This window comes from Thunnus albacares, chromosome 3, assembly GCF_914725855.1.
Source record: "Thunnus albacares chromosome 3, fThuAlb1.1, whole genome shotgun sequence".
NCBI classification, from domain to species: Eukaryota; Metazoa; Chordata; class Actinopteri; order Scombriformes; family Scombridae; genus Thunnus; species Thunnus albacares.
Window position 1 is genome coordinate 5,475,936 of NC_058108.1, and position 24,529 is coordinate 5,500,464.

Genomic DNA, 24,529 nt, shown 5'->3' on the forward strand with positions numbered 1-24,529 from the left:
AAACTAATCAGAAAACGGCAGAACCGGACAGAAATTGACACACACAGGCTGAGTGGCAGAGTCCTCTTTTTCCTTTAGCACTCAAGTATTCATTGTTTTACAAATGTTTACATCCATAATTACCATCTGATGAACAACATCCACAGCATAAAGCGGTGATAAGGAAACATGGACGGCACAGTAGGATCAGTTTCAGTCTGCAACTGGTAGTTTATCTATTCTTTTAGCAGGACCCATTTCTTCTTGAGCCATTAAAAAGTAACGAGTGCAGACCATTTCCTTTGATTTTTACTGGAGCTGTTTTATTTTAAGGCACAAACACATCTAGCTCTACTTCCTGGTTACATAGCAGCTAACTCTTCTTTATCTCATTGTGCTGTTAATCTTAAATTTAGAGGAAATCCCATTAAAATGCTGCAAAATACACAGCAGTGTTTTTCCTTACCAACATATAGTTTGGATGCTGGTAAAAAAGGACATAAACATGGCAACAGTTTGGTGGCACAGCGTTTAAGTTGTATTCACAGACATAATGTTTTGCCTACGATGAGAAGAACATTTGAATGCTCAGGATCAAAGTGTAATACCACATCTCGGATGTTCAGTGGTAGATTTAAGACCCGTCACAGCTAAACATGTTTAACAAGCATTTTTTTTGAAACCTGCAAACAGTGTTAACATTGCTTCATTTAAATAAAACGGATCGGTATGATCTGAAAAGCTGTAAAGACATTCGAGGTTTCCTGCGTTTTTTTTTTTTAAATCTGTGTCTAACATCCGTTACTGAAATACACCAAACCTGGATTGAGGTTAATGTGAACCTGTAATAATCCGTGACGACAGTACCAACCCTCTCATATTAAACCACACATTTTTAGCTCCAGTAAATAAAAATAAACAAAACACAAACAATCAACAAACCAGACCTGGTTGAAAGTGTAACAGAAGTCCATTAAAACACTTTGGGTGATTGCAGCCTGACTTACAGACTAGAAAATAAATTCTATATAACAGGACGGTGTTTGCAGGCCACAGTGGAGAGGCACACGTACTGTACAGGCATCCATTTGACTTTAGATGTTTTAAATGCAAACACACATAGAGACAGGCGATGTAAATGCTGGATACTGTAACAGTATAAAGTGTAATTAGAGTGTGCATTTACATTTACAGCAACATTTATACACAAATTATTACAATATCCAGCAAATCAATCCAGGTGATGTGAAGTCTTTGAATGGCTTGTGACTCTTTCCCAGGTCTGTCACAAATAAATATATTCTATATATATATAGTGACAAGTCTCACAGTAGCCAGGTTTATAAATCTATCAACATATTACTGAACAATTTGAATGATCTAAAAGGACAGTTAGTTACTAAAATACTGTTTAGACCCAACAAAAATAACATTATACATCAGATTTTCACAGCCGGGTGAAAATCCAACATTATGGTATCCCTCATAGGTTTATATAATATCTATCAAATTGAAATGGGATATTGGCTTTGGTGTTTACTGGTCGGAGATACCTTGTATGTCCACCTTGGAGCGACATTTGGGGAACGACAGTAACGACAGCACAACTCATTTACAGCACAATAATAATAATAATAATAATTAGAATTCATTCAAACACAACAATAGAAACAGGGATTGCCAAAAGTGGCCCTTTTAGCTACTCAGATCTGAAACCCTCCTTCAAAACCAGCCCTGCAGCCCCTTTTTATTAAGGACTCTAGACAGTTAAGGAGATATTAAAGGATTCAAGATGACAAAGGAAGCATTTGTTGTCCCAGCCTTCAAACATCAGAGCACAAAAACACTTGTTCTAATCTCACCAGTTTATATGGACACTGCCGATTAATCCTGTTTGATCCTTTAACATCTACTCAAAAAAAGTCTAGGAAGTAGACAGAGTTCAGAGATTTCCTCCAAACCCCTGACAATTGAGTCTGGCATGGTTGCATGTCAGAGACGATGTGTGAGGTCTTCTGGATAGGCCGTCGGAGGGCGTGAGGCTGAAGAGGGTTACCAGACCGGGGGGGGGGGTTTGGAGAGATGGTGGGGATTCGAAGGGGTGGGGGGGACGGAGGGTTGAGGGTAGCCCTGGTTTCTACACATTCGTCCGACACTTGGGGAAGATGGGTCCTCCCTCAAGCCTTCTCTTTCTTACTGTAGATGGAGAGGAGGAGAAGAAGAGAAAAAAAACAAAAGATAAGAGAGATGAAAGGAGGAGAGGGAGGGAGATTTTTTTTGCTTTTTGTTTTGACTTTAACTTTTACTCCTACAACTATTACTTGTTATCATCATCATCTAAAGCAGAGCAAAGTTAGCCTGCCTTATTTGCTTTGCATGAAGCAGGAAGAGAGGAAACTGAAAAAGGGTAAAAGGTTTCAAAAAAGCAAAATGATAACTTCTCTTCAAACGGCTGCAGAAGCGAGTGTTTTTTGCAAAACATTCCCCTTGAGGGAGAAAAAACAGCCAAGACGCTAAGATGCTGTTTCAAAGAGGAAAGGAGAGGAAAGAAGGTTGAAAGCAGAATTCCTCCAGATAATGCAGCAGAGGTAAAAACAAAACAAAAGCACCAGACCAGGAGAAAAGAAAGATCCGACAAGTGAAAAAAGGCAGAGGAGAAAGAAAGACGATGTGGCCAAAGAATAGAATAATACAACAGAGGATTACTGTTGGGAGAATGTTGGAGAAAACAACAGAGATAGACCATTAAGGTTTCTGCAGCTTCACAGTACAGACAAAGATGAAAATTGCTATTGCAAGCAAAAAGGAGCAGTTTCATCCCATCCAATCAGACAGAAAGGGTATTAAGTGATTGAGTGGATGCTGTTGTCCAGTGAGATACTGATTCACTGTCTTGCTCAGGGGACGTAGAGTTCATACCTGTGCAATTTCTTAGTCAAGTTTACTTTCATTATTTTACTTATGTTGAGCATAAGTTGACTGCTCACTGATTTTTTTAAATAGTGGACATTCCTGTTTCCTCGTTTCTGGTCCAGTATGTTTCCTTTTCAGGCAGAGGTTCTTAACACTCTTATATGTTAAGAACTTGTGGCAACAATACAGTATACTCTGAGTATAGTTGGGGTTGAAGAGCAACAACAGCTGCATTTAGGAGGCACTGGCAGTGGCCTTTGAACACCAGAGACAACTAGAGAAAGAGAAGAAAGGAAAGTGATGAAAGGTGCTGTGGAGAAGCAACAGAAACTCTCAGAGGAAGATGACAGGAGGTGGCAGCGGCTCCGGTGGTCTGGAAAAGAATCAGGAGATGTTGGCAGCAGAAAGGCAAGGCTGAGCGGTCAAACAGTGCTGTGTTTGTGTTTCAGTTGTTCGTTTGTTTTTTTTTTGTTTTTTTTACTTAGTCTTGCACTTGAACTTTTTCCCGAAGGCCCTCTCCAGCTCAGGAACAGACAGAGTGAGGGTGAAGGAGCCGTCGGACTCTGATCTTACAACTCGAGCTTGAAGACGACAGGGGAGGAAAACGTTATGACAGGATTATGATGTGCATACTAAACTTCAAGTGGTGGTTTGGAGCATAATACAAGACTATAAAATCATTAGAAACAATATCCATAATCCAAACCCAGATGTAGACATAATTCTGTAACCCTAATCTTTAATCCTCCAAAATGACATTGATTCAAACATTTAAACAACTTAAAAATTAAAATGAAACTTTGTTTAAGACAAACAAAAAAAGCACTGACATTATCTGACATGAGACCAGCGCGCTGCTAAAGTTGTTTGTTGCAACTTGATCTCAGATCTCCTTAAAAGATGTAACATTCACTGACCACCTCTCTTTTTATCTCTGAACTTAGTCCGTCAAGCTACAAGTATGAACAATAAAACTTTTCAGTGTGAGGCAATTACACAGCCCTGAAATATTAACTAACAATATTAACAAATGTTAACTTTATGAAGCCTGTAAGGTTTCGTTTATAGTGAGAGGAGTCGATTTTATGGTAACTTGATGGTGTTTTTGTGGTTTTGCTGTATTTGGTTGTGTTAGAAACAAATGAAAGTTTCAAATGAAATTAATTCATCAAAATAATTGGTGCATAGAAAGAAACATTTCTTCCACCAGCACTATTGAGTCCTCTCTCATGCACGCACTCTTTTCTTGGTACTGATGTCATGACTTAGGAAGGCGGTGTTTTGATTGGCTGGAGCTTTCTGGCCGTACTACTGAGTTACCGGCTCATGATATCACCGATTCTTCTATTTGAGTCTGATTAAAAGTAGAACGCAAGAAGATATAGTGAAGATTAAAGTGTCAGCGCTGACGCACATAACTACTAACACCACCAAATGCAATACTACTGTGTACGAGTTACGTAATCGACTGAAGAATTGTGACAGACATCCAATACAGTATGCACTTGAAATGTTATCGTGAACTTTTGTCATGTTCCCGATTAAGTTTCTCAGAACAGATATAAAAATACATGTCTGTGACTCAAAGCTGTATCTTTGCTAAAATACATGTGGATATGTGTGTGTGTGTGTGTGTGTGTGTGTGTGTGTGTGTGTGTGTGTGTGTAGCCCACCAAGGTCGTTGTTGTTCATCATGGCGTTGGAGCCTCGGAGGCGTGGGCCCTGCTGGGTGAAATGGTAGCCAAACTTCAACAGCGTGGTGTTTTTCTCCAGCATGCTGGCTATCTCCATCTCCACCTTGTTGCCTAACGGCTGGCTCTGGAGACGAGAAGACGCGGAGAGAAGAAGTGGGTTTGGTGTGAAAGCGATATGAGCGTTAAGAGGAAAGGAAGGATGGAGAAACGAAGACAGAGGAGATGAGGAGGAGAGGAAGAAGCTGGAGACACTTTCTTTTCCTCTCTACAAACTGAATAACAGTGCCGCTACGGATATATTGGTGATTGCTGTGGCAACAGAGAATGACGTAGCGGGGATTAAAATGCTGTTTGATTGTCAGTTTTATACCATTTCAATTAATCAATCAAATAATTAGTCAGGCGGTCAAGCCGAAGGGTGAAGGAAGTCAGGAAAAAGAAAAGGGGGCAAGGATGAGAGGAAGTTGAACCAATGACTAAGCAGTGAGTCACGCTTGTACGACCACGCAGTATGACACATCACAATGCAATCTGGGAGCATTAGACTGAAGTGGCAGAGATGGCCTGTGTACACAACCTGACACACACACACACACACACACACACACGAGATCAGAGAGTCTATGTGTGTACTCTATCCAAAGTCAGAAAGCAATTAATGATGTATGTTTGAAAGTGTTTTATGGTGTGTGAGTTGGTACCTGATTGTCTATCTTGAGCTCCTGTAGTGTGGTGTTATTCTGCAGTGACTCTATGAGGGCCAGGATTCCAGTGCCTGTGATGAAGTTGGACTCGACATTCAGACTCTTCAGCGTTGTGTTCACCTTCAGCATCTCTGCCAGGGCCTGAGGAAAAAAAAAAAAAAACACTTCCTGTATGTTGAATTCGCTCATTGCTTTGCAGCCATTTGCAGCAAAATACTACCACTGGTTGCCAAAGTGAGCAATACCATAAAGTTTCTCTGTGAGAGTCACTGATGCACATTTCTTAATAAGATATTTCAAATTCATTATCAAATAAACTTTGCTGCATATCTTGATAAAAATATGTGATGAGTAATCTCAAGTAATCTCAGCTCAATGTTAAGTGACTGAAAGTTCATAAAAATGTAGAAAATAAACCCTGGGTTTAAATTTTGTCAAACTTACTGATTAAAAGGTCAAGAATTAATCTATGTTTTATCTCTTGTGTTGGAAAGGTTATGAAAATAATACTAGCTCTGTCCTAGTCAGACCATAGAGTTTTTGTGTAAAAAGGGACATAAAACCAATATGTTAAACTGCCAAATACATTTATGAAACATGGTCCATGTCTGAAAAGAGCCACTCATTAATAAAACTGTACATTTTAACTCCTCCTGAAATGTAACTTACGAATGCTACGGGGTCGTTGCTTCTGGTTCCTACGATACTGAACCTCTCCACCACAGTGTTCTTCATCAGAGCCTCAGCGTACGCCTTTAGAGTCGGGATGGGGATATTCTGCGTGTAGGAAAACATCATCAGTAAACGTCTTGTGTTTTGGCCTTTAACGCGAGATTACACTTTTATGTTGATGAAGATTGCTTCAGGTTTTTTGTGTTTTCATTCGAGAAGATTTTGCTTATAATAGTTAAAAGGAGCTTATGTCACTTATGCTGAACAGCGGTTGCTGACAACAATAATATAACAAAATCTACAAAAACAATTGGATAATAAAAGTAATAGTAAAAAACAGCCTCTTCAAATTTGTCTAAAAATGTAATTAGACATGGTAAAAGACATGATGGATGAATTAAGGAATAAATGTTTAATGATTAAATACAGAACTTTGCTGTAAAATAGGCTGACCGCGTCAAAAACACACACACACGCCCTTACCCTGATGTTGTTGAGGTTGACCTCCACCAGGTCGGGGTCGTTCCTCTTCACTCTCATCAGAGTGTCCTCTACGTCAGTGGAGTTGGGCTCCTCATCAGGGACTGGTTTATACTGGGTGCACTGGATCACACCTACCATACATTAACAGAGCACACACTCATATATATGTACAATACATTTAATCTAATCAGATTAATCCTACTGTGGGAACAACAATCATTAAAACATGTGTAGTCTTTCCCCCAATTGACACATTTATTGATAGAGTTTAAGACTGCCAACTTCTAAATCTGCTTCATAAAACACTGTAACAGTATTATCTTGCTTAACAAAGCAAGCAGTTTATAGTATTAATGGATGTACAATATTTTCCCACAGTCAGTGATCATGATGAATATTGCTCTAGGTTAGAGGGCTCTGACAGTTCAAAAGTGCACTTTCTCAATCTCCAGAGAAGCATGTCATCCTTTAACTGAAGAGAAAACATCCAAATCACTAAATCATTATATTTTTAAAACTATGCATATAATCTAATACAGGTTTTTATTTGTTTATGACAATAAAAAACTTTTATCAAGGACTTGAAATTTGCTCACATATAATAGGTAATTCATCACAGTGAATGCAGCACAGACCTTTTAATTAATCTGCATACAGTATGTATAGTACGCAGTTTACTCTGATTACTTGGATTACAGAAATCAAGTTTCAGGTCCCCTTTATATTTATTTTGTGGTCATATATGTAGTGAAATGAAGATAAAACGGTACAAGATACGATACTTTGGTAATAGAAGATCTAAAACACACACAAACACACAGTACTTCAGGCTTACTGGAGAAATAAATGTGTGTTTCATGTCAGATAACAAATGGGGTTGTCTGTCTGTCAGATAACTTAAAGTTATCTGACAATAAAGTCAGCTTGGTCAAACTTTTGGGTCAGTACACATAATTTATGTCTATGGTGAGAAATGTGATAAACATCAATATTAGGAAACTAAATTCCTTCTGTTGAATTAACCAATTTGCAGTATTTAATGCTGTATGTGATGAAGGAGAAGCTCTCACTGTTGGCTTACAAGTCTTTATCGTCTTCAAGCACAACAAGGCTCAAACAATGACAGAAAAAAGATTAACTTTAGCTCCTTGTCTAAACACTTTTTTTTTTACACACTGTCCTGTATATCAGTACTGAAAACAAAACAGTTTCAGCAGGTGTTCAGTGTCTGTCGCTACAGAGCTGGAAGAGAATCTATAGGATAAAGTAACCAGAGTTATTTACTTACTGAGGGTTCAGTTTTAACGTGTGTAGCTGTGTTTGTGCGTGCATGGAAAGAAAAAAAAAAAGACAGATTATCTTTGGTAAAATAAACCAACATTCTGCCAACATGAGATCATTTCACTTGACTCTGATCCAACTTGCTTCAACATTTTTCTAGAATGAGGTGATATTTTCTTAAAACTGGTTGAGTGATCTGCTGTATTTCAGGGTCCTGTTACTTATTTTTTTGTAAATTCCTGGAACAAATGTACTGTAGCTTTGTGTGTTATTTCTCTAAATCACAACTCAAACAGAAGTTTTAGTGCGTGTGTGTGTGTGTGTTTTACGTACTGTTGAGGCCTTGCTTGTTGACTATGGTACTGCTGGCCAAAGCTTCATAGTACTGCTGGTTGCTCATCAGGGTGTGCATACCCAGGATGGCTGGAAGACAGCGAGAGGACAAAATGAAGATGGAAAGAACGGAGGGAATGAACGGCGGGTCAGAGGAGGAAAGAAAAAGATGGACATTGAAATGAAAGCAAAGAGAAACAAGAATCACACACACAGTCAAATACAAATGAAAAATTATACATATGTCTTTTTTCAGCCATTCGGTGGACCACCATGCTAATACAGACGGGACAAAGACAGAATCACAAGCAAGTCGAGCTTGGTTTCAGATAGCTGAGCACAGCTGAGCCGTCTTTTGGATGATGCTATATCATCACTATAAAAGGATGTGAAGGTATTGGAATCCAACCCATCAGTGACTTAAAAATCCCTTATGTCCCTGCAGCGGTAAATCTGAAATATGTTTTTTTGACTGAGCAGTTACTCTTTGTACTCGCTATAAAAGCAGCGATTTACAGAGTATTATCACCTCGTCTAGTTGTCAGAGAGACCGAGAGCATGAGAATAAACTGTGTTTGCAAAGACATAAACAGTACGGGAACACAGGCTACCAAGCTGCTCTCAAGTGAAGAAGGGGAGATATGTCACCTTCAACAACAGCAGGGACTCGTGCTCCTAAAATATGCCTCGTTTTCAAACTTCTAGAAGCAGCAACAATGTTTGACAATGCATTTCTGCCATGATAACGCAGGTAGTAGAGTGATGTGGATACAAAGGTTAACACTAAATGTGAAATAAAAGAAAATACCTGAGTAGATAGGGGGTTTTGCTGTCAACACAATTTACTGTAATAAACCTGATTCTGCATTATTGAGAGGTTAAACAAGTTAATTAAGCAAGTTTCATTTATTAAAGTAAAGCTATTCATACATCATTCAAAAGTATTTGTGATTCTTTTATATTTTAAGAAAAAAAATGTCGGCAAAGGTCAAAGGTCAATAAAATCTCTCAACAGCATCTTCAATAATCTTTATAATATATCTTTTAGGGCTGCAACTAATCATTCTTTTCATTATCGATTAATCGATTGATTATTTTCTCGATTACTTGATTAATCGTTTAACATTAATCGAAATGTTAAAAAATACACAACATCACTATTTCTCAGAGGCCACAGTGATGTCTTCAAATTCAAAGCTCAAATATATTCAGTTTGACACAGAAAGGTTTAAAATTCTCATATTTTAGAGGCTGCAAATAGCAAATATTTCACAGTTCTGCTTTAAAAAAAAAGATTAAAACGATTATTTGATTATTAAAATAGTTGCTGATTAATTTCCTGGCGAGTGATTAATTGATTAATCTACTACTCTAAACTGTTGCAGCTCTAATATGTTTTCAGCAACAGATGGAAAGGTTCTATTTCAATTAACCGAGCAATCATTTTTTTTCTCACACAGCTTGGACACAGTTTGGACATGCAGCAAATATTTTGCCACAGTAGTGACATTTTGCATGCATTTAACCGAATTGATGAAAATTCCCGCGTAACGTATCAACAGTTACAGACATCCAACAATCTGACTGCGAGTCAAGCTGCACGGTTTTTGCTAAATGTCTGTTTATAACACGAGACAACAACATCGAACATGACAAAAGACCAGAATTGTTCCATGCAAACACTGTGTGCAGTCTACAGATACCCCGGGTGGTGTTCAGTTAACAGACAGAGGGATCCAGCAGAGATGCAGGAGGTGGAGGAGGAGATGGAGGGATGGAAGGGAAGGGTGGAGGGAAGATGGAAGGAGCACTAGAGGAAATGAAGAAGAGTTAGATTGAGGAAAAGATGATTAACAAGGGCTGGTGATGGTGTTTAAACTGATTAGTGAGAGGAGAGCGTCTGCAGAGGATGAGGATGAAGACTAATCTCTCCAGGATGTGTGAGTGAGTGTGCCTGATTTTTTTTCTGTTTAGTTTCAGAAAACAAGTTAATCTGCGTTTTAAAATATATCGATTAGTTCAAAATGAGATGAAAAGATATCAGTGAAATCTGATGTGAGGGAACATAAAATCCAGGTAAAAAGCAGTTTAAACTGATCTCCAGCTTTACAAAAAAAAATCAGTATATTGTTGGTGAAAACTGAAACAATCTGAAGACAATAAGTATTATGCATACAGTGCATGTGACTGTGAGATGTGTGTTACTATACCTGCGATATCACAGAGTTCGGCATCAGTAGCACTAGCCAGCGCTTCTTCTAGCTCCGGCTCTAGAGTCACATTCTCCATAATAGGGTCCACCATCTTTTTAGGCACAAAGGCTTTCCCTATAAAAAATGATATGAAGATATATTTAATATACAAAAATACAGAACAAGTACTACCACCATGACAACTAACTCCTACTAACACTGTAGTAAACCGAGGTCTAACATTTTGTATAGATTGCAATGTATTTGCTGAGGATAATTGGTGTTACTTTGGAATTTGTGAATTAAAGGCCCTCAAACAGGTGTCTTCACTTACATAATTAGACCTTCTTATGTTAATCATCCCTCATCTGTACACCTACAGAGTCCAGAGAGAAGGTCTAAACAGCCAGAAGAGTGAAAACACCTGTGTGGGAGGGTAATGGGTGTGTAAGGCCAGTGGTGGAAAGTAACTAAGTACATTAACTTAAGTGCTTTACTTAAGTACTATTTTGAAGTACTTGTACTTTACTTGAGTATTTCCATGTTATGCTACTTTATACTTTCACTCCACTAGATTTCAGAGGGCAATATTATACTTCCTACTTCACTATATACAAAGATTAATCATTGTTCATCTATTGTGCGTTTTAATAATGTTTCACTACATTAAAAAAAATCGTAATAAAAAAACTGTTTTATGTTACATTTTCGAACATATCAAAACAGAATAAATAAGCAATAAATATCAAAATCACTGTATTGAAAACTGTTTAATATGCAGGTATTCGCAGCTGACATGACAACTCACTGTTGCTGGTTGTCATAGTAACAAAATATGCTTTCTGACTCAGGAGTTTTGCAGGAGCTCAGCAGTCAAAAAAAAAACGAATTTGAGCCGACTGACAAAACTGCTGCTTAACAGACGGATATCTGTCATTGTCTGTGCGTTCACTGTGGTGTTACACGTTCACACATTCATTCATTCATTTGTGTTATGTGGCTCTCTGATCACTGGTATAAAACAAGACAAGAGACGTCCTGTCAGTGGAGTCAGACCTTGTTTATTTATTTTTTGTCTTGAAGACTACATCTTCATTATAAGCTAACTTTAATTATTAATTATAACCATTTATTTGTAAATCTGCACAGCATCTGTTGGCTTTTATTCTGAGTGACTGAGAATGAGCCTATATTATTTAACTTCATATTGATCAAATATAGCCTGATATTATATCATAATATATTATATTATACTATACTGTTATATGAAACTGTTAAAACCGGTTATATTATGTTGGGTGGCTTGGGGTGCCATGACAAAAAATTTCCTTTCAAGGGGTGCCGTGGTCTAAAAAAAGGTTGGGAACCACCTTCACATCAAACCTGGCTACAGGCTGCCTGCCATCACTATGACTGATTGACTGTGAAGGCTCAGATGTGTGTCTGACAAGTGAAAGTGAACCTGTTTCATGCCCTACAATGGAGAACGCTGGAGTGGACTTTGTCTGAGAGAGCGGAGGGTGAGCAACAAATAGAAAACACAGACTGGCTGCCAGTGGAGTGATGACAGAAAGCTTTGAACAGAGAACAGAGAGTCCGCTCTGCTCACATGGTCCAGTTTGCAGCTAACTGGGTGTTCCACACCAAGAACTGGAAGTTTAGATGCCTTGCTCATTGGGGGGGGAGGAGAGGCAATAACACCAGCACAGAAGACTATGACGAAAGTGACAACAGGGAGACCTTCTAGAGTTTCACATAGACATGTCTGGTATCTCTCACCATCCATCACACACCTCCGTGTCCTCACTCAACTGGTGCTAGTGAGCTGACAGGCCTCCCAAGGGTGGTCTTGTGGAACAAACCACCCTGTAGGAAATAATAAAAATCCTCCAGCTCATGGATACCTGAGGTTTACGATGCAGGCCTCTGAATTATAGGGCATCGTGAGACGCCATGTTTTAGGTGTGTGGCTGTGTTTATGCTGAGATTAATTTGAGAAGTAATTTGAATCTTCTCCCGTGTTTGTGGCTTATTTAAACAGACAGAATTTTCTATATGTTTCTATATGTCTCTATATGTTTACAGATTTTTTTTCCCGTAACATCTACAAAATTGGAGATTCAATCCTCTGTTCAACTCAAATCTCAGATAACTCAGTTATCTTTAATATTAACAGAAAGAATAGTGTTGACCTCTGATGTTCTTGTTATCTGTTTATTTGATAAAAATCTGTGTTTTCAACCAGCAAGAGCCAACTTTCTATCTAATTATGTTTACTATGAGAAGACAACCAGATTATTTACATTAATACTTTACTGGAAGCTCTGGTTCTTACCTCTCTTCTCCCCAGTGAAGGGCACCAAGTCTTCTCTGTCAGGATGTTCTTTGGCCTGTTTCTCCAGATGAGCCAGCAGGTTGTCCCTCTGAAACGTTCCTGTTGGAGCTTTCTTGGTCTGGTCCTTCTGCCGCATCCCAGCTGGCAACAATGCATTCTACACAATACAGGAATTTACATAATTTAAAAGATTGGCACTGCATATTGGAGAAATAACCCATCATTTTAAACCTTGATACCTCCGATATGTGTTGAGGATTGCTGTGGTTTCTTGTTTTGTTTTAGCCAGCGTTGCTCAGCAGTGGATGCAACGTCGATCTATTTACCACTTTGGTCCAGTTTGAAATATTTCTACAATCATTGGATGGATGAAATTTTGCACAGACATAAATGGTCTCCACAGGATGACTCATACTGACTTTGGTGATCCTCTGACTTTTCATTTAGTGCCACCAGCAGGTCAAAACTATAATTTGTCCAACACTTTGGTTTACAACCAAAATATCTAAAAACTAATCACAAAGCCTGCTAGCATGCTAAACTAGGATGATGAGTCAACATTATACCTGCTAAACATCAGCATGTTAGCATTGTGAGCTGTGAGCATGTAAGGATGCTGACATTAGCATTTAGCTCAAAACTGCTGTTATGCTGCTAAATGCAGCCTCACAGAGCTGCTAGCGTAGCTGTAGACTCATAGTCTTCTTCCAACTTGTCCCATCTCCTTCTTCCTAATAGAACCTCGCAGTACTGAATCAGGTTTAGATTTGTAACTGGTATTAATGTTGGAGGAAAGGTGACCCTTAAGAGACACCCTTGTTCTTATTGGGCAATGACAGAAAAAAATGCATCAACTGTGTTAGTATTAATGCAAATATGGAAGAGATATAGCGATGTGGGTATCTTTGCTCTGGTTAATATAACTCCCACATCAGCCCCTATCTCTACTCCAGCACAACACAGGACCAAGAAATCTCCCAGAGCTTTGCTGCTCACCATGTTATTTTCAACCTAAAGCAACATTCAAAACCGAGCTCTTAGAAGTGCTACTTATAGCTTCATATCTAATCTGTCCTCTCAGCACTTTAGAAGCCTCTCTCTCCTTTCTGTCTCACTCACTTTCTCTCTTTCCTCTATTATTCACCTGCCTTCCGCCCCTCTCGTTTAATGCTTCCAAAGTATAAGATTATCAAAGTAGTGACAACTTTCATAAATATACCAAACTGTTTACACAGTCGGACCGAATTTACATTGAATATCTTCGGACATAAAGAAAAATAATCTCTCTCCCTCTCTCACACAGCTTTTCCAGTAGTGGTTCATAAATGTTCACGTGATCAACAGTAGTATTTATAGGAAAGCTGGGAGTATATCTCACCATCACTGCCGAGCTTTTTATGTCTAACAGTTATATCAGCTGTAGATAACACACCTCTTACACTTGGTTATTTTTAACAGTATGAAACTCTGGCTTTCGCTCCTGTCTTCTCTAACTTCCCTCTTTACTTTTGCTTGTCATCCCACTCCTCTACCTCATTTGGTATCTCCCATTCTTCCTCTCAGCTGCCACAGCATGTATCTAAGAGCACATACTGTATGTATTATGCACATGTACTATACATATCTCTATGGACACAAGAATGAGATGCAGGGGCTAACTTCTAAGTAATAAATGAGTAAAAATGGGCATTTTCATTTTAAACCTGCACTAGCTGTTTTTTTTTTGGCCACTTGGGGGCAGCAGAAACAAGCTGTTGACACAACATTCACATATCACCTTATAAAGTTGCTTATATGTACAGCCAACAGATACGGAGCAACAGTAGCATTCAGCTGGAGTTGTGTTTCTGGTTACCTGACGAATAAATCTAATCACTCTTGTTTTAGCTCTATCTTGATTTTCACCACTCCCTGACGAAAATATCTGACTCCTTAGCAGCTAAATGCTCCAGTAAGTTCACTAGCTAGTTGCTGACTGTTTCTATTCAGCGTATAGTGGGTTTATCAGAGCGTTTTTGCCTTAAAACAGCTGCCTGCTATGTCTACAAAAAACTATGACGAGAGCGGTAAGAGTGAACAAAAACAGTAGAGTTGCAGGCCGTAAACAATGAGCCCAAAGATGCTAAAATGCTCTGTAGAGCTGAGAGGAACTGCAGAGTCAGGTCAGTTCTCCGTAAATTTATCTTTACAGGTGACCTGTTTCACATTACACATAGTCATTTGACCCCTTGTTCATATATAAACATTGATTAGTGCAGCATGGTTGAGTGAAAAATGAAAAAACTCAATTGAGGATGAACCTTTTGTGATTTGAAAACTGGTTCTAGTCATGTAAAGTATATGTGATTTGTGTGAAAAGGGTAAAAAAACATGCAAAATCACTAGTACAGCCTTAGTGGTTGTGTCCATAACTCAACACATTTCCAGATTAAAAAGGATGTTACAACAGGAGATATTGTATAAATTTCAGCCACATAGACGTGACTGTGGTATCTCAGAAGAAGTAAACAATATGAACCAGTTCAAATTGCAGTGTGTAAATATATGACGGTGAAGCTGTATGAACTCAAAAAACACAAAATGTTCCCCAGATTGATGACTTATCTCTCTTGAATCAGAGAACAGCTGGTGGACATGTTGTTTTTCTGTCAGACATTATGAGGCTTTCTCTGTGACTTACTGGAACTGATGTGCGCAGCCTTGCTGGGAAGGTTACCGTGTTTCCCTAACTAATTCAGCACTTTACTGTTGGGTAACAGGTTACCCTCATAAACAGGCACAAACATGGTAAGCACACACACACACTGCCTCTTGCTGTTTCTTCTGTTTACATCATGGAGTCCCTCAGGTCACTCAGTGCTGACATTAGTCACCATATCACACAAACACACACACACACACACAAAGGGCCCAGCACATAATACCCTTCCAGTCATCCCCTTGGCATTGAGGGGAAATCCAGTCACTTTATGAGCAGTTAAGACATTCGTCAGAAAGCTATTACAGCTGCTGTCACCACCTCCACCCAAGATACATCACTGACGCCAGAAGCTGGTGATGGATGCATCAAACGCAGGAATAAACATATAAAGAAACAACTGAAACTAAACACGAGTATAACTGATGCACTGTGCCTACTACAGCACAATGACTAACAATATGATACATCGAGTCCCGTAGACTGCACTTAATACAAGAGAAATACTGTAAATGATAAGGAAGATGGCGTTTAAACTGTAGCATGATAGGACCAATTCAGTCACATTAAAGTTATTTTCACCAATTTAATTTTACTTTAGTGCACAGACTAAGTAAATTCATGAAGTAACCATGGAGATTTACAGTATCACTGTCCTCTAAGGTGATTTATCTATTTTAAACATGGTCAAAGTTCCAAAACTTGAGGTGAACGTATGTAAAAATGCTCCCTGCAAGTCAAAAGCCCAAGCTTCAGCCTGCTTTGAAGGTTTCGTTTGCAAAGTTACCTCTGCTTCCTCCTCATAATGACATCAGATTGTTTGTACATGACCCCAAACGGCCGTCTGTTCTATAGTCTTTGTTGCTAAGGTTGTTCACGTTGTCCGCTTGCCTATTACGAATTCAGGTTCGAACATGTACAGATATATTTGAGAAGTTTCCATTTTGAGTAATCTATTACTACTGTTTGTTTACGTAGCTGTCAGAAGTGGAATCTGGCCAATCAGAACAGAGTGGGCTCATCAGGAGGCGGGCCTTAAAGAGACAGGAGCTAAAACTGCCTGTTTCAGACAGAGGCTGAACTGAGGGGCTGCACGAAGGACCAGTATAAGATAAATAATACACAAAGATATTCCAATAGAGCTCCAGAACAAAATAAAGACCTGGAACTATGCATGATACATCCCCTTTAAATTCCAGGTCTTTGTGAGAAAAAAAACAACACTTATCTCACAACCTCCGGTAAAACCTCTATCATTTGGAGAAATCTTTCCCTATAAATGTTATTGCATACACTGCACACTTCAACTGCATTTTGATCGTAACATGAGTATCCAAACAACCAAGTCTAACGGTCTCCATGTGCTGTAACACTAGCTTTACTGATTGTAGGTCTATTAGCTGGTTTTGGCAATACTGTACCTCATCAGCATTCCACCGTACTAATACTGTGGAAACCATTAGAGCATTCAAATGTTTTGCACTCTGGCTAAAGACAGAAATTACTAAGCTAAACGGCCATTCGAATGAAAACACAAGGGGCTGTAGTGTAGTATATTATGGCAGGGTGTTCTATTTAGCCGGCATAAGCCCATAACACTCCACTGACACCAACATACTGACAGAAACTCCTCCTTATGGACTGCATATTATAAACTTACATCAGGATCCAGCTCCTCTAATTCATCTTCTAATCGCTGCAGCTCTTCCTCTGAGAGTTTCTTCAGCAGCTCGTCCTCATCTATGTCCCTGTACTTCTCCATCTCCTTCCTCATCACAGACATGATGGACAGCACACCTGGGGACAAAAAAATGACAAACTCTTACAAATAGACACAAAATTGGAGCGCTTGGTTGGATTTTTCTGTTACAGAAGATAACAGGACATTAAATATCAGTAATACTGACGCATGTGCTTTAGGTAAGAAATGATTTTTGGATTTTTGGTAATCAACTTTTGGATTTAAACCGTATATTTCAGCAAGCTAGCTTCAGATTTCTGGCAATGAGAGTTTGCTTTCACAGTATGTCACTACACTAATCTTTCATCCGTCATGCATTTTTTGTACTTCCAAATTGCTTGAGGTGATAAAATTACAAATTGAGCCAGACTTTTTACTTCAATCATCATGATCTCTTATCTTGCATTCTCTGTGTAAGGTTTGGATTTAGTGAGATGATTCAGCAGTAGGGTCAGTGCTGCCAAAGTAAGGTTATACTGCACAAACACACACATGTGATCTGAGAGGCATTAAAACAGTTCCCTCACCTCAGTGACCCCTCCAAACGAGAAAAACAAGACGTAAGATCAGGAGCCTGTGATTAAAAAAAAGAAAAAAAGATATCTGTAGATGGGAGCAGAAATCTAAATTATCAGTGTTTATTGTTTGAAGGATTAGATCAAAGCAAAGCTGACTTTGACAGTCAAATGCCAAAAAGTCAACCCATGACACATGCTTTGGCATTACTTTAAGGCAGATATGATATGGTCATTGATTTTGATGTTGCCCCTTGCTGTAAAAAAAAAAAAAAAAAAACAGACTGTACTCACCTCAATGACCTCCAGCTCAGGAGTAAAATAACAGCAAAGGCAGCCAAGTGCCCGTAGCGCTCCTGGCAAAGAGAGAGACCTGGAAGAGGCAGAAGTACAGAGTGAAGTGATTAATAGCTTTCAAAATTAGAAAGGAGTAAGTCATCTTTGGAGAAAAAGAATTTTTATTATAGATCTGCTTGTTTTCCTTTTTCTTCTTGTTCTTCCCTCTCTAGTTCTTCATTGAGCAACTGACAGGATAGCAGCTACAGAATTCTTGGGAAATAAAATCTTTGGTTTGAACATTTTTGTATCATGTCATAAAATGTTTTTGATAGTGCCTCATTGAACTGCCATGTCTGAAATGCTCGAGTAAGAATGTAACCTTTACAGACCAGATGATGTTCTGCAGATGAAGATGCACTGAAGAGGATTCATTCCATTTCACATTCCTCTACTATTCATATTGCATGTGGAAGTATTCGGCGTGCTGGTAGAAGATTCATTTCAAGTGCCAAGTTTCCTGATAAGGCAACTTGTGTCATTTTACATTTATTAGCTGGATTTTTTTATATATATATTTTTTTTAAGTTTCAATCCTCATTTGCTTTCTAGTGGTGAGTTAGATGAGAAGATTGATACCATTCTCATATACATATAGCTTAGCTAAGCTTATCATGAAGACTGGAACCAGGGGGAAACAGCTAGCCTTGCACTGTCTAAAGTTAACACAGTCCGCCTACCAGGGTTATGTGGCGGACTATTTCTTGGCTGCAAACAGTAACTTCCTGGGATATCCGCTGGTTGCCTGGCAACTGCTCCCAGCCAACAAATAGTCCAGTACATAACTCCTTGTAAAACAGCAAATTGTTGTTTTGAGGCTTTTTTTTTTGTACGGATTGAACAAACACGGTATAACATGTTATTAAGTGAGCTAAAAAGGTGCTAGTAGGCAGATTTTGTTACCTTTGTACAGAGTCTTTGTGCTAAGCTAAGCTAACTGGCAGCTAGCTGTAGCCTCAATGGAAATATATGAGAGTGGTATCGATCTTCTTCTCTAACTCTTGTCGAGAAAGCAAATAGGCTTATTTCCCAAAATGCTATTCCTTAAATTCTTTAATTGCTGTTTAATTCTGTGTTGTACAAACCAATTGCTACCAGCAACAGAATAATGTTGGATGGGCTACTAACATAAAAAATATTTAACATGTTCACCTTAGTTCAGCCACAGTCTACAGAGGTGTAACTTGTTACAGGTGCTTGATAGAAACTTTCCCTTTCTTTTCTGTGTATCTAACAACGTCTTCAGTTAGCATTACAATTTTTCACTTGACGTTTTGTCTGTCTAAACTAACGCTCCATTTCTGCCATGAAACTGTGTAAAAAATGTAGTTCTGCATTTCTTCTCAAAGTACTCTGCCAAAAAGTCTAAAAATTAACTCTGGATAAACCAAAAATCTTGTCTCTCTTGGTTTCTTTCTCAACAGGCAGTGATGATGGATTGGAGATCTTTTTCCTCTCTCAAATTCTCTACATGGCAGGCCGGGGTCTTGGCTGTGGGACCAGATGACTGATGATGGATGAGCTGCAGCAGAGCATTTGTGGGTCACAACACCAAATGTTCAGCATAACTGCCGTCTACGAGCCCCGGTTCCTTAAAACTAGGGGTCAGACTTTGAAATGTGTTGCCGTTAGACGTCCACATGACAAGACTAATAATAAACCTAATGAGCCTGCATACAAGGATGAGAATGAGGTCAAACTAGGCAGAAAAATGTTGAGATATAGCTCAAAAACCAACCAACGTGCGGAAAAAAGCTGCATTCAAGGAGCACAAAATGTGAGTGCAAAACTTTTCCTTTGAAGTATGTCAGCAAGTGTGTTTTGGCCAACCTCCTAAAAGGTGCCTCAAGCGTGCCATTGTTTTGTTCTGCTTTCTCTAAGCTCCATGACAAGACAAGTTTCCAAAGCCAAAGATGAAGAACTGGGCTGAACTCCAAATAACGTTGCAAGTCTGCTGGAAGAGGCTGACCTTCTCTGATGATATCAAACAGACCTGCTGCTCTGTTTACAACATTTCTACAAGCTTCTGCTTTATTAGAGGACATTCAGTGGGCAGGAAAGGAAAGAAAGCTAGAGATTAACTGAGCTTGAGAGTATCCTTTAAAGTCCTAAAACACTAGACTTGATCCTTGGCCTCTAGACCTCAAGCCTCTGAGAATAGCAGCACTGATACAAGATCATTAATCAACTCAGATCTGTGTAAAACCTTAAAACTGATGTAAACTGGCAACTGGGCTTGCATCTTTGCCCCAGAATCACACAATTCAGCTACTCCTGCAGAGCAAAGTGTTATACTAATATGCTTTAACAGCAAATTTCTTCAAATTGTAAATCTTTTGGTTTTATTTTAAACATAAACCCTGGAGGAGCTGGGAGTTTTTCGCCTGTGAAATACACATAAATCTCTGTAAAGCTCACACACGCTCTCAGAGTGGCCAAAAACTCTTTACAGCAAATAAATCAGCACATAAAACAGAGCAGGCAATGGGACCCCAGCTCTGGACTTTTAGATGCTTTAGCTGACTACTTCCTGTTAAATGTCTTCTAACAGTTTACACCGTCATTAAAAACATGACCCTCACTGTAAATTACGTGTAAGTGCAGTATGAACATTATGTTACAGTCGTCTCTAAACTCAAACACAGGAGCATGAGGTGGCCTGACACTATACTTCACAGAGTTGTGAATAAAAACATAATTAATGCTACAAACTCCACATCCTTTGTTTTTTTAAATGGCAAAGAAGAACGCAATTGGCAAATTTGACTCTAAACTATTTTAAATGTCCTAATGCTAACTGCAGGTTTGAAGGTGGATCTGTTTAAGAATCAATTATCTCCTGGGAAGAAAAAATACCAACATTGCTACAGGGATAAGTTTGTGTCACTCAGAAGTGCATTAACAGACTCCATAATACTTAATACTGTTTATCTTCTGTGGTATTAGAGTTTTATTGTGACATTTGTTTGCTGTCTTCCTAAAATATTTTTGCATGGTTACAGTTCTTTGAATTGTACACATCTCTGAAATGGCCCAGCAGAAAGCAGCTGAGAGACAACTGTCATGAAGCATGTGGCACAGATAAGCTAATAAACTAAAGGATAGCAAGTGTGTGTTTTCTGCTGTGACAGTAATGAGTGTTTATTAAGCTTTATGTTTAGCACTGAAATAACGCATAGATTCTTATCAAATTAGATTATTAAAGTACATTAAAGGGAAAATTCACCACTGTGAATATGATATATATATTATGATTTCTTAAAACTAGGTCACATATGTAGTAGAGATGTGAAATTATCTTTGAAATTTGTGCCCTATGACTAGAGAAAACTGAGAAAAAGGCTGCAGATTTCCCATATCACTTTTAAGGGGAAATCCTACAACAACCAGAATGCATTGTGCGCATAACAGCGGCGCCACGTCTCTGCTCCGACATTATATTGTAAAGCAAGTTGTTTGTGTTTGTGTTAGTGTTCTTCATGGAGAAACTCAGCAGCTGAAGTTTGTGTATCAGGCTGAGGCTGTTGCTTATCTCTAGTGGTCACTTTCTCCTCCAGTCCACACTCTGTTGTGTGTGATTCAACAGCGCGATATTCATCCTCATATCATGAAACTAGTTTTCTTCCAAATATACTGATATTTTGAAGTATTTAGTAGTATGATATTTTAGTGTCTGCTTTTCCCTATCTCTAGCGTAACATGGTAGATGGAGTGTTTTGGGAGACCCACATTTGGCCGTCCTTGAAGGCACCACTACAGAAAACGAGGAAACTTAGTTTGTAGTGTAATGCAGATCTCCAAAGTCCACCAGATGATGTGAAACGTGACGTGATGCACGACTTTTGTCTGCAAATGAGCGGGGAACTCTGGGTGCAAGTAACATGGAGGGAGGTTAAACATTGTTCATTTGCATGTACTACCCACACTGTAATGATACAATGCTGGTTGAAGTTTCCCTTTAAGTTGTTAAATGTATTTTATAGCTGTAAGTAAAGCTGACATAACAATAAAGTCATGGAAACCATGATCACAGAATCATTTTTAGACATTCTGTCTATGCTAAAATTTAATGAGGACACTAAACCATCACTGCTGTGTCTCCATCTCCACTTTGGGGACCAGTATGGAGTCATATATCATGATCGGTATAATGAGGAGCCAAGCTCACTTGCTGCCTTGGACCTGAGGTCAGGCCATCTGTGCATTCTGCAGAGGTCAAAATGTCATGCACACCTGTGTCACTTTGCTAATCTGAGTGTTGTTTTAGTGTAGTTTGCTACTAAGATACATTACAAAGCCAAGAGATCAAGAACAGACTTGTCTGTGCATGTTTTAAATAGGGAAGAACTGTGCAACACAAAGTTAATTAGATCAGCACATGCAAGCTCCTGTAGGAAAATCACAAAGGATGCTGTTTTTTCTCTCAGGTCTACCACAGTGAACAACAGAGCATGCAGGGATAAACAAAACTGAGAGGAAAACTGTAACCTCCTGAGCAACAAAGGTTATATGGCTCCATTAACTCTACAGTGATGTATGTAGGTCACAGAAGAACTGACAACCAACATGTCAGCATCTCACAGCACTTGTTGACTGTAATCCTGATTATGCAAGATGGTGATACTTTATTCTTAAATTTAAACAAGAATACCAAAAGGTGACAAACTTGAGGTCAGGGGCCCCAACTTACCACAAGTATATAGAACTATTCTGTTCATTAGTTCGTACAAAAGCAGTAAAACATGTGGATTTGAATAAAATTATTATGCGTCCCCCAACAGCATCACTGGTATCAAATGAATCAGAGTAGAATATATCACACATTGCACTGCCGAGGGCCCCCAACAAGCTACAAGACAGTATCATAAAATCCCTATCTGAGAAGTTTTAGTGACTTTCAGAGGGAAACCTACAACATCTATTAAAACTACTAAAAAATATTCCCAAACAAGAAGGAAACTTTTACCACGGAATTAAAAACTATTCCCCAGTTTTCCTAAAGAAGTGCCCTTTATTCTCACTGACCACATGCAAACTATAAGAGCTGTGCTGGACATTGTCTTAACCTAGATATGCGTTCTTCACTAATTTGACTGTTTTACAGCGTGCAGTATAATTTTTGCATTTATTTCCGTACCTCCTCCAGCGCTATTTATAGCCGGACAGTCCCGCTGGGTGACAGCAACGAATACTTTGACCAGATATGGTTTCCTTCAGAGCCGCCTGGAGTCGCACTGCGCGGTCCGCTCTGCAGCAGGCAGGGGCACAAACCGGGAATCCGCAAAAAACTCCTCTAGACAAAACCGTCCATGACCCGCAGATAATCCTGAATTCAGCAGATTTCAGCGTGCTCGCAAGAGTTTCCTCCCCCGTCCCTGGTAGTCTCTCAGCGGGTTCGCGGAGGCTCAATCTCATCTCCCGCAAAGGGCAAAGTAAAGTTATGGGGAAGAGATCCTCCTCCCCCCTCCTCCCCCCACACGGCTGCCCTGTCACTCCAGTGATGTCATGAAGTGGGAGCCGCGTCCATTATCGGACACTTCTCAAGCACTGTAACGTATGACACACGAGCCATTTTCTAACTTATATCTAACTTATATTTAAGTTTGATCCGCTCGGAAATGCTTAAATGTTCGCGGTTTGACAACATGTAGTGGTGAAAGTACTCATTCTTAAAGCGCCGACTACAGTCAATATTGTATTTATATGGATCAGGTCTTGCCAGTCTATCGTTTCAATGGCAGGAAAATTAAAAGATAGGTTCATAATTTTCCAAGTCAGTCTTAAAACAATAGCCCATATTAACACTGAAACATGTGTTGCTGGCTGTAATCATTCCTCCTGTTCATACTGACCTTTAAGATCCTAAATGCACTTATGTTAGTGATGGGGGACAAAATCCTCGTTTTTTGAGCAAAAATGTATTTTAAAGTTCAACTGAATGAGTCAAAGAAAGTGGATCTCTTCCACAGTTAGTCTTTTTAGTTAAGAAAAATCCCCCTCTGTGTCTTCACAGTGTTTTCCTGTTCAGCTGCAGTGGGAAGATACTAACAGTAGCTTTTAAAGATTTTGACTTGATTTGACTCATTTGTACGGCTAAAGCCTAACATTAGCTTCAAATATTATAAATACATTTTGCACAGAAGGAAGACTGTGGAGTTTGGTCCCCATCACTTACATTGAAAGTACATTATGAAGGGATCTTCTAATGGTCAGTATGAACAGGAGGAATGATTACACAAAGAAAAACATGAGTCAGTGTTCATTTGGGCATCTTAATATTGTTTTAGGACAGACTACGGAATTGTGAACCAATCCTTTAAGCTTAAAAGCTTTAAATACACACTCATGACCACAAACCCAGCACAGAATGGTAAACAAAGTTAGTTACTATAGTGAACCTAATTCAACATTTAGCAGTGGAAGAGCTGGATATCTTCCTCAGGAGTTGGTGAGGAGCAACAGTTGCCAACAGTTAGTCATATCCACTCATGGAGATAATACGGCAGGAGTTGTGTTTACAGCTTATTTCCACTACACCAAGTGACTGAAAAAAAAACTGTTATGGCGGGTTGAAGTAAAAGTACACCTGCAGAAATGAAGCCCATGTAACCGATTATATATTGGATGTATATATTACATTATTGGATAAGATC

General features: G+C 39.0%; 1 protein-coding gene and 1 long non-coding RNA gene across 3 annotated transcripts; one reads left to right on the forward strand and one right to left on the reverse strand.

The window, feature by feature from the left end:
- Positions 1-80: 80 nt before the first annotated feature.
- Positions 81-23,346, reverse strand: tmod1 (tropomodulin 1). Of its 2 annotated transcripts, XM_044345961.1 has the most exons (13): positions 23,014-23,346; positions 17,835-17,913; positions 17,553-17,599; positions 16,945-17,081; positions 12,587-12,743; positions 10,270-10,386; positions 8,060-8,149; positions 6,446-6,576; positions 5,960-6,067; positions 5,288-5,431; positions 4,566-4,710; positions 3,374-3,473; positions 81-2,175 (listed from the first exon to the last, which is right to left on the reverse strand). In XM_044345961.1, the coding sequence occupies exons 4-13, from the start codon at positions 17,065-17,067 to the stop codon at positions 2,157-2,159; spliced, it is 1,134 nt and encodes a 377-aa protein (XP_044201896.1). In that variant the 5' UTR covers positions 17,068-17,081; positions 17,553-17,599; positions 17,835-17,913; positions 23,014-23,346; the 3' UTR covers positions 81-2,156. The 2 variants fall into 2 exon arrangements, with proteins under 2 accessions (XP_044201896.1, XP_044201897.1); XM_044345962.1 differs by lacking the exon at positions 3,374-3,473 and having other exon boundaries at positions 23,014-23,342.
- Positions 18,433-22,746, forward strand: LOC122978896. The gene is made up of 2 exons (XR_006402767.1): positions 18,433-18,725; positions 19,301-22,746. It is a non-coding gene; the product is annotated as an uncharacterized LOC122978896 (long non-coding RNA).
- Positions 23,347-24,529: the final 1,183 nt, after the last annotated feature.

Coding starts and splice junctions, on each gene's coding strand:
- tmod1 (XM_044345961.1), bottom strand. CDS start 17,067: ATGTCTGTGATGAGGAAGGAGATGGAGAAGTACAGGGACATAGATGAG. Junction 8,150..10,269: donor CGAACTCTGTGATATCGCAG/GTATAGTAACAC, acceptor GCTGTCTTCCAG/CCATCCTGGGTATGCACACC. Junction 5,432..5,959: donor GCAACGACCCCGTAGCATTC/GTAAGTTACATT, acceptor TTTTTTCCTCAG/GCCCTGGCAGAGATGCTGAA.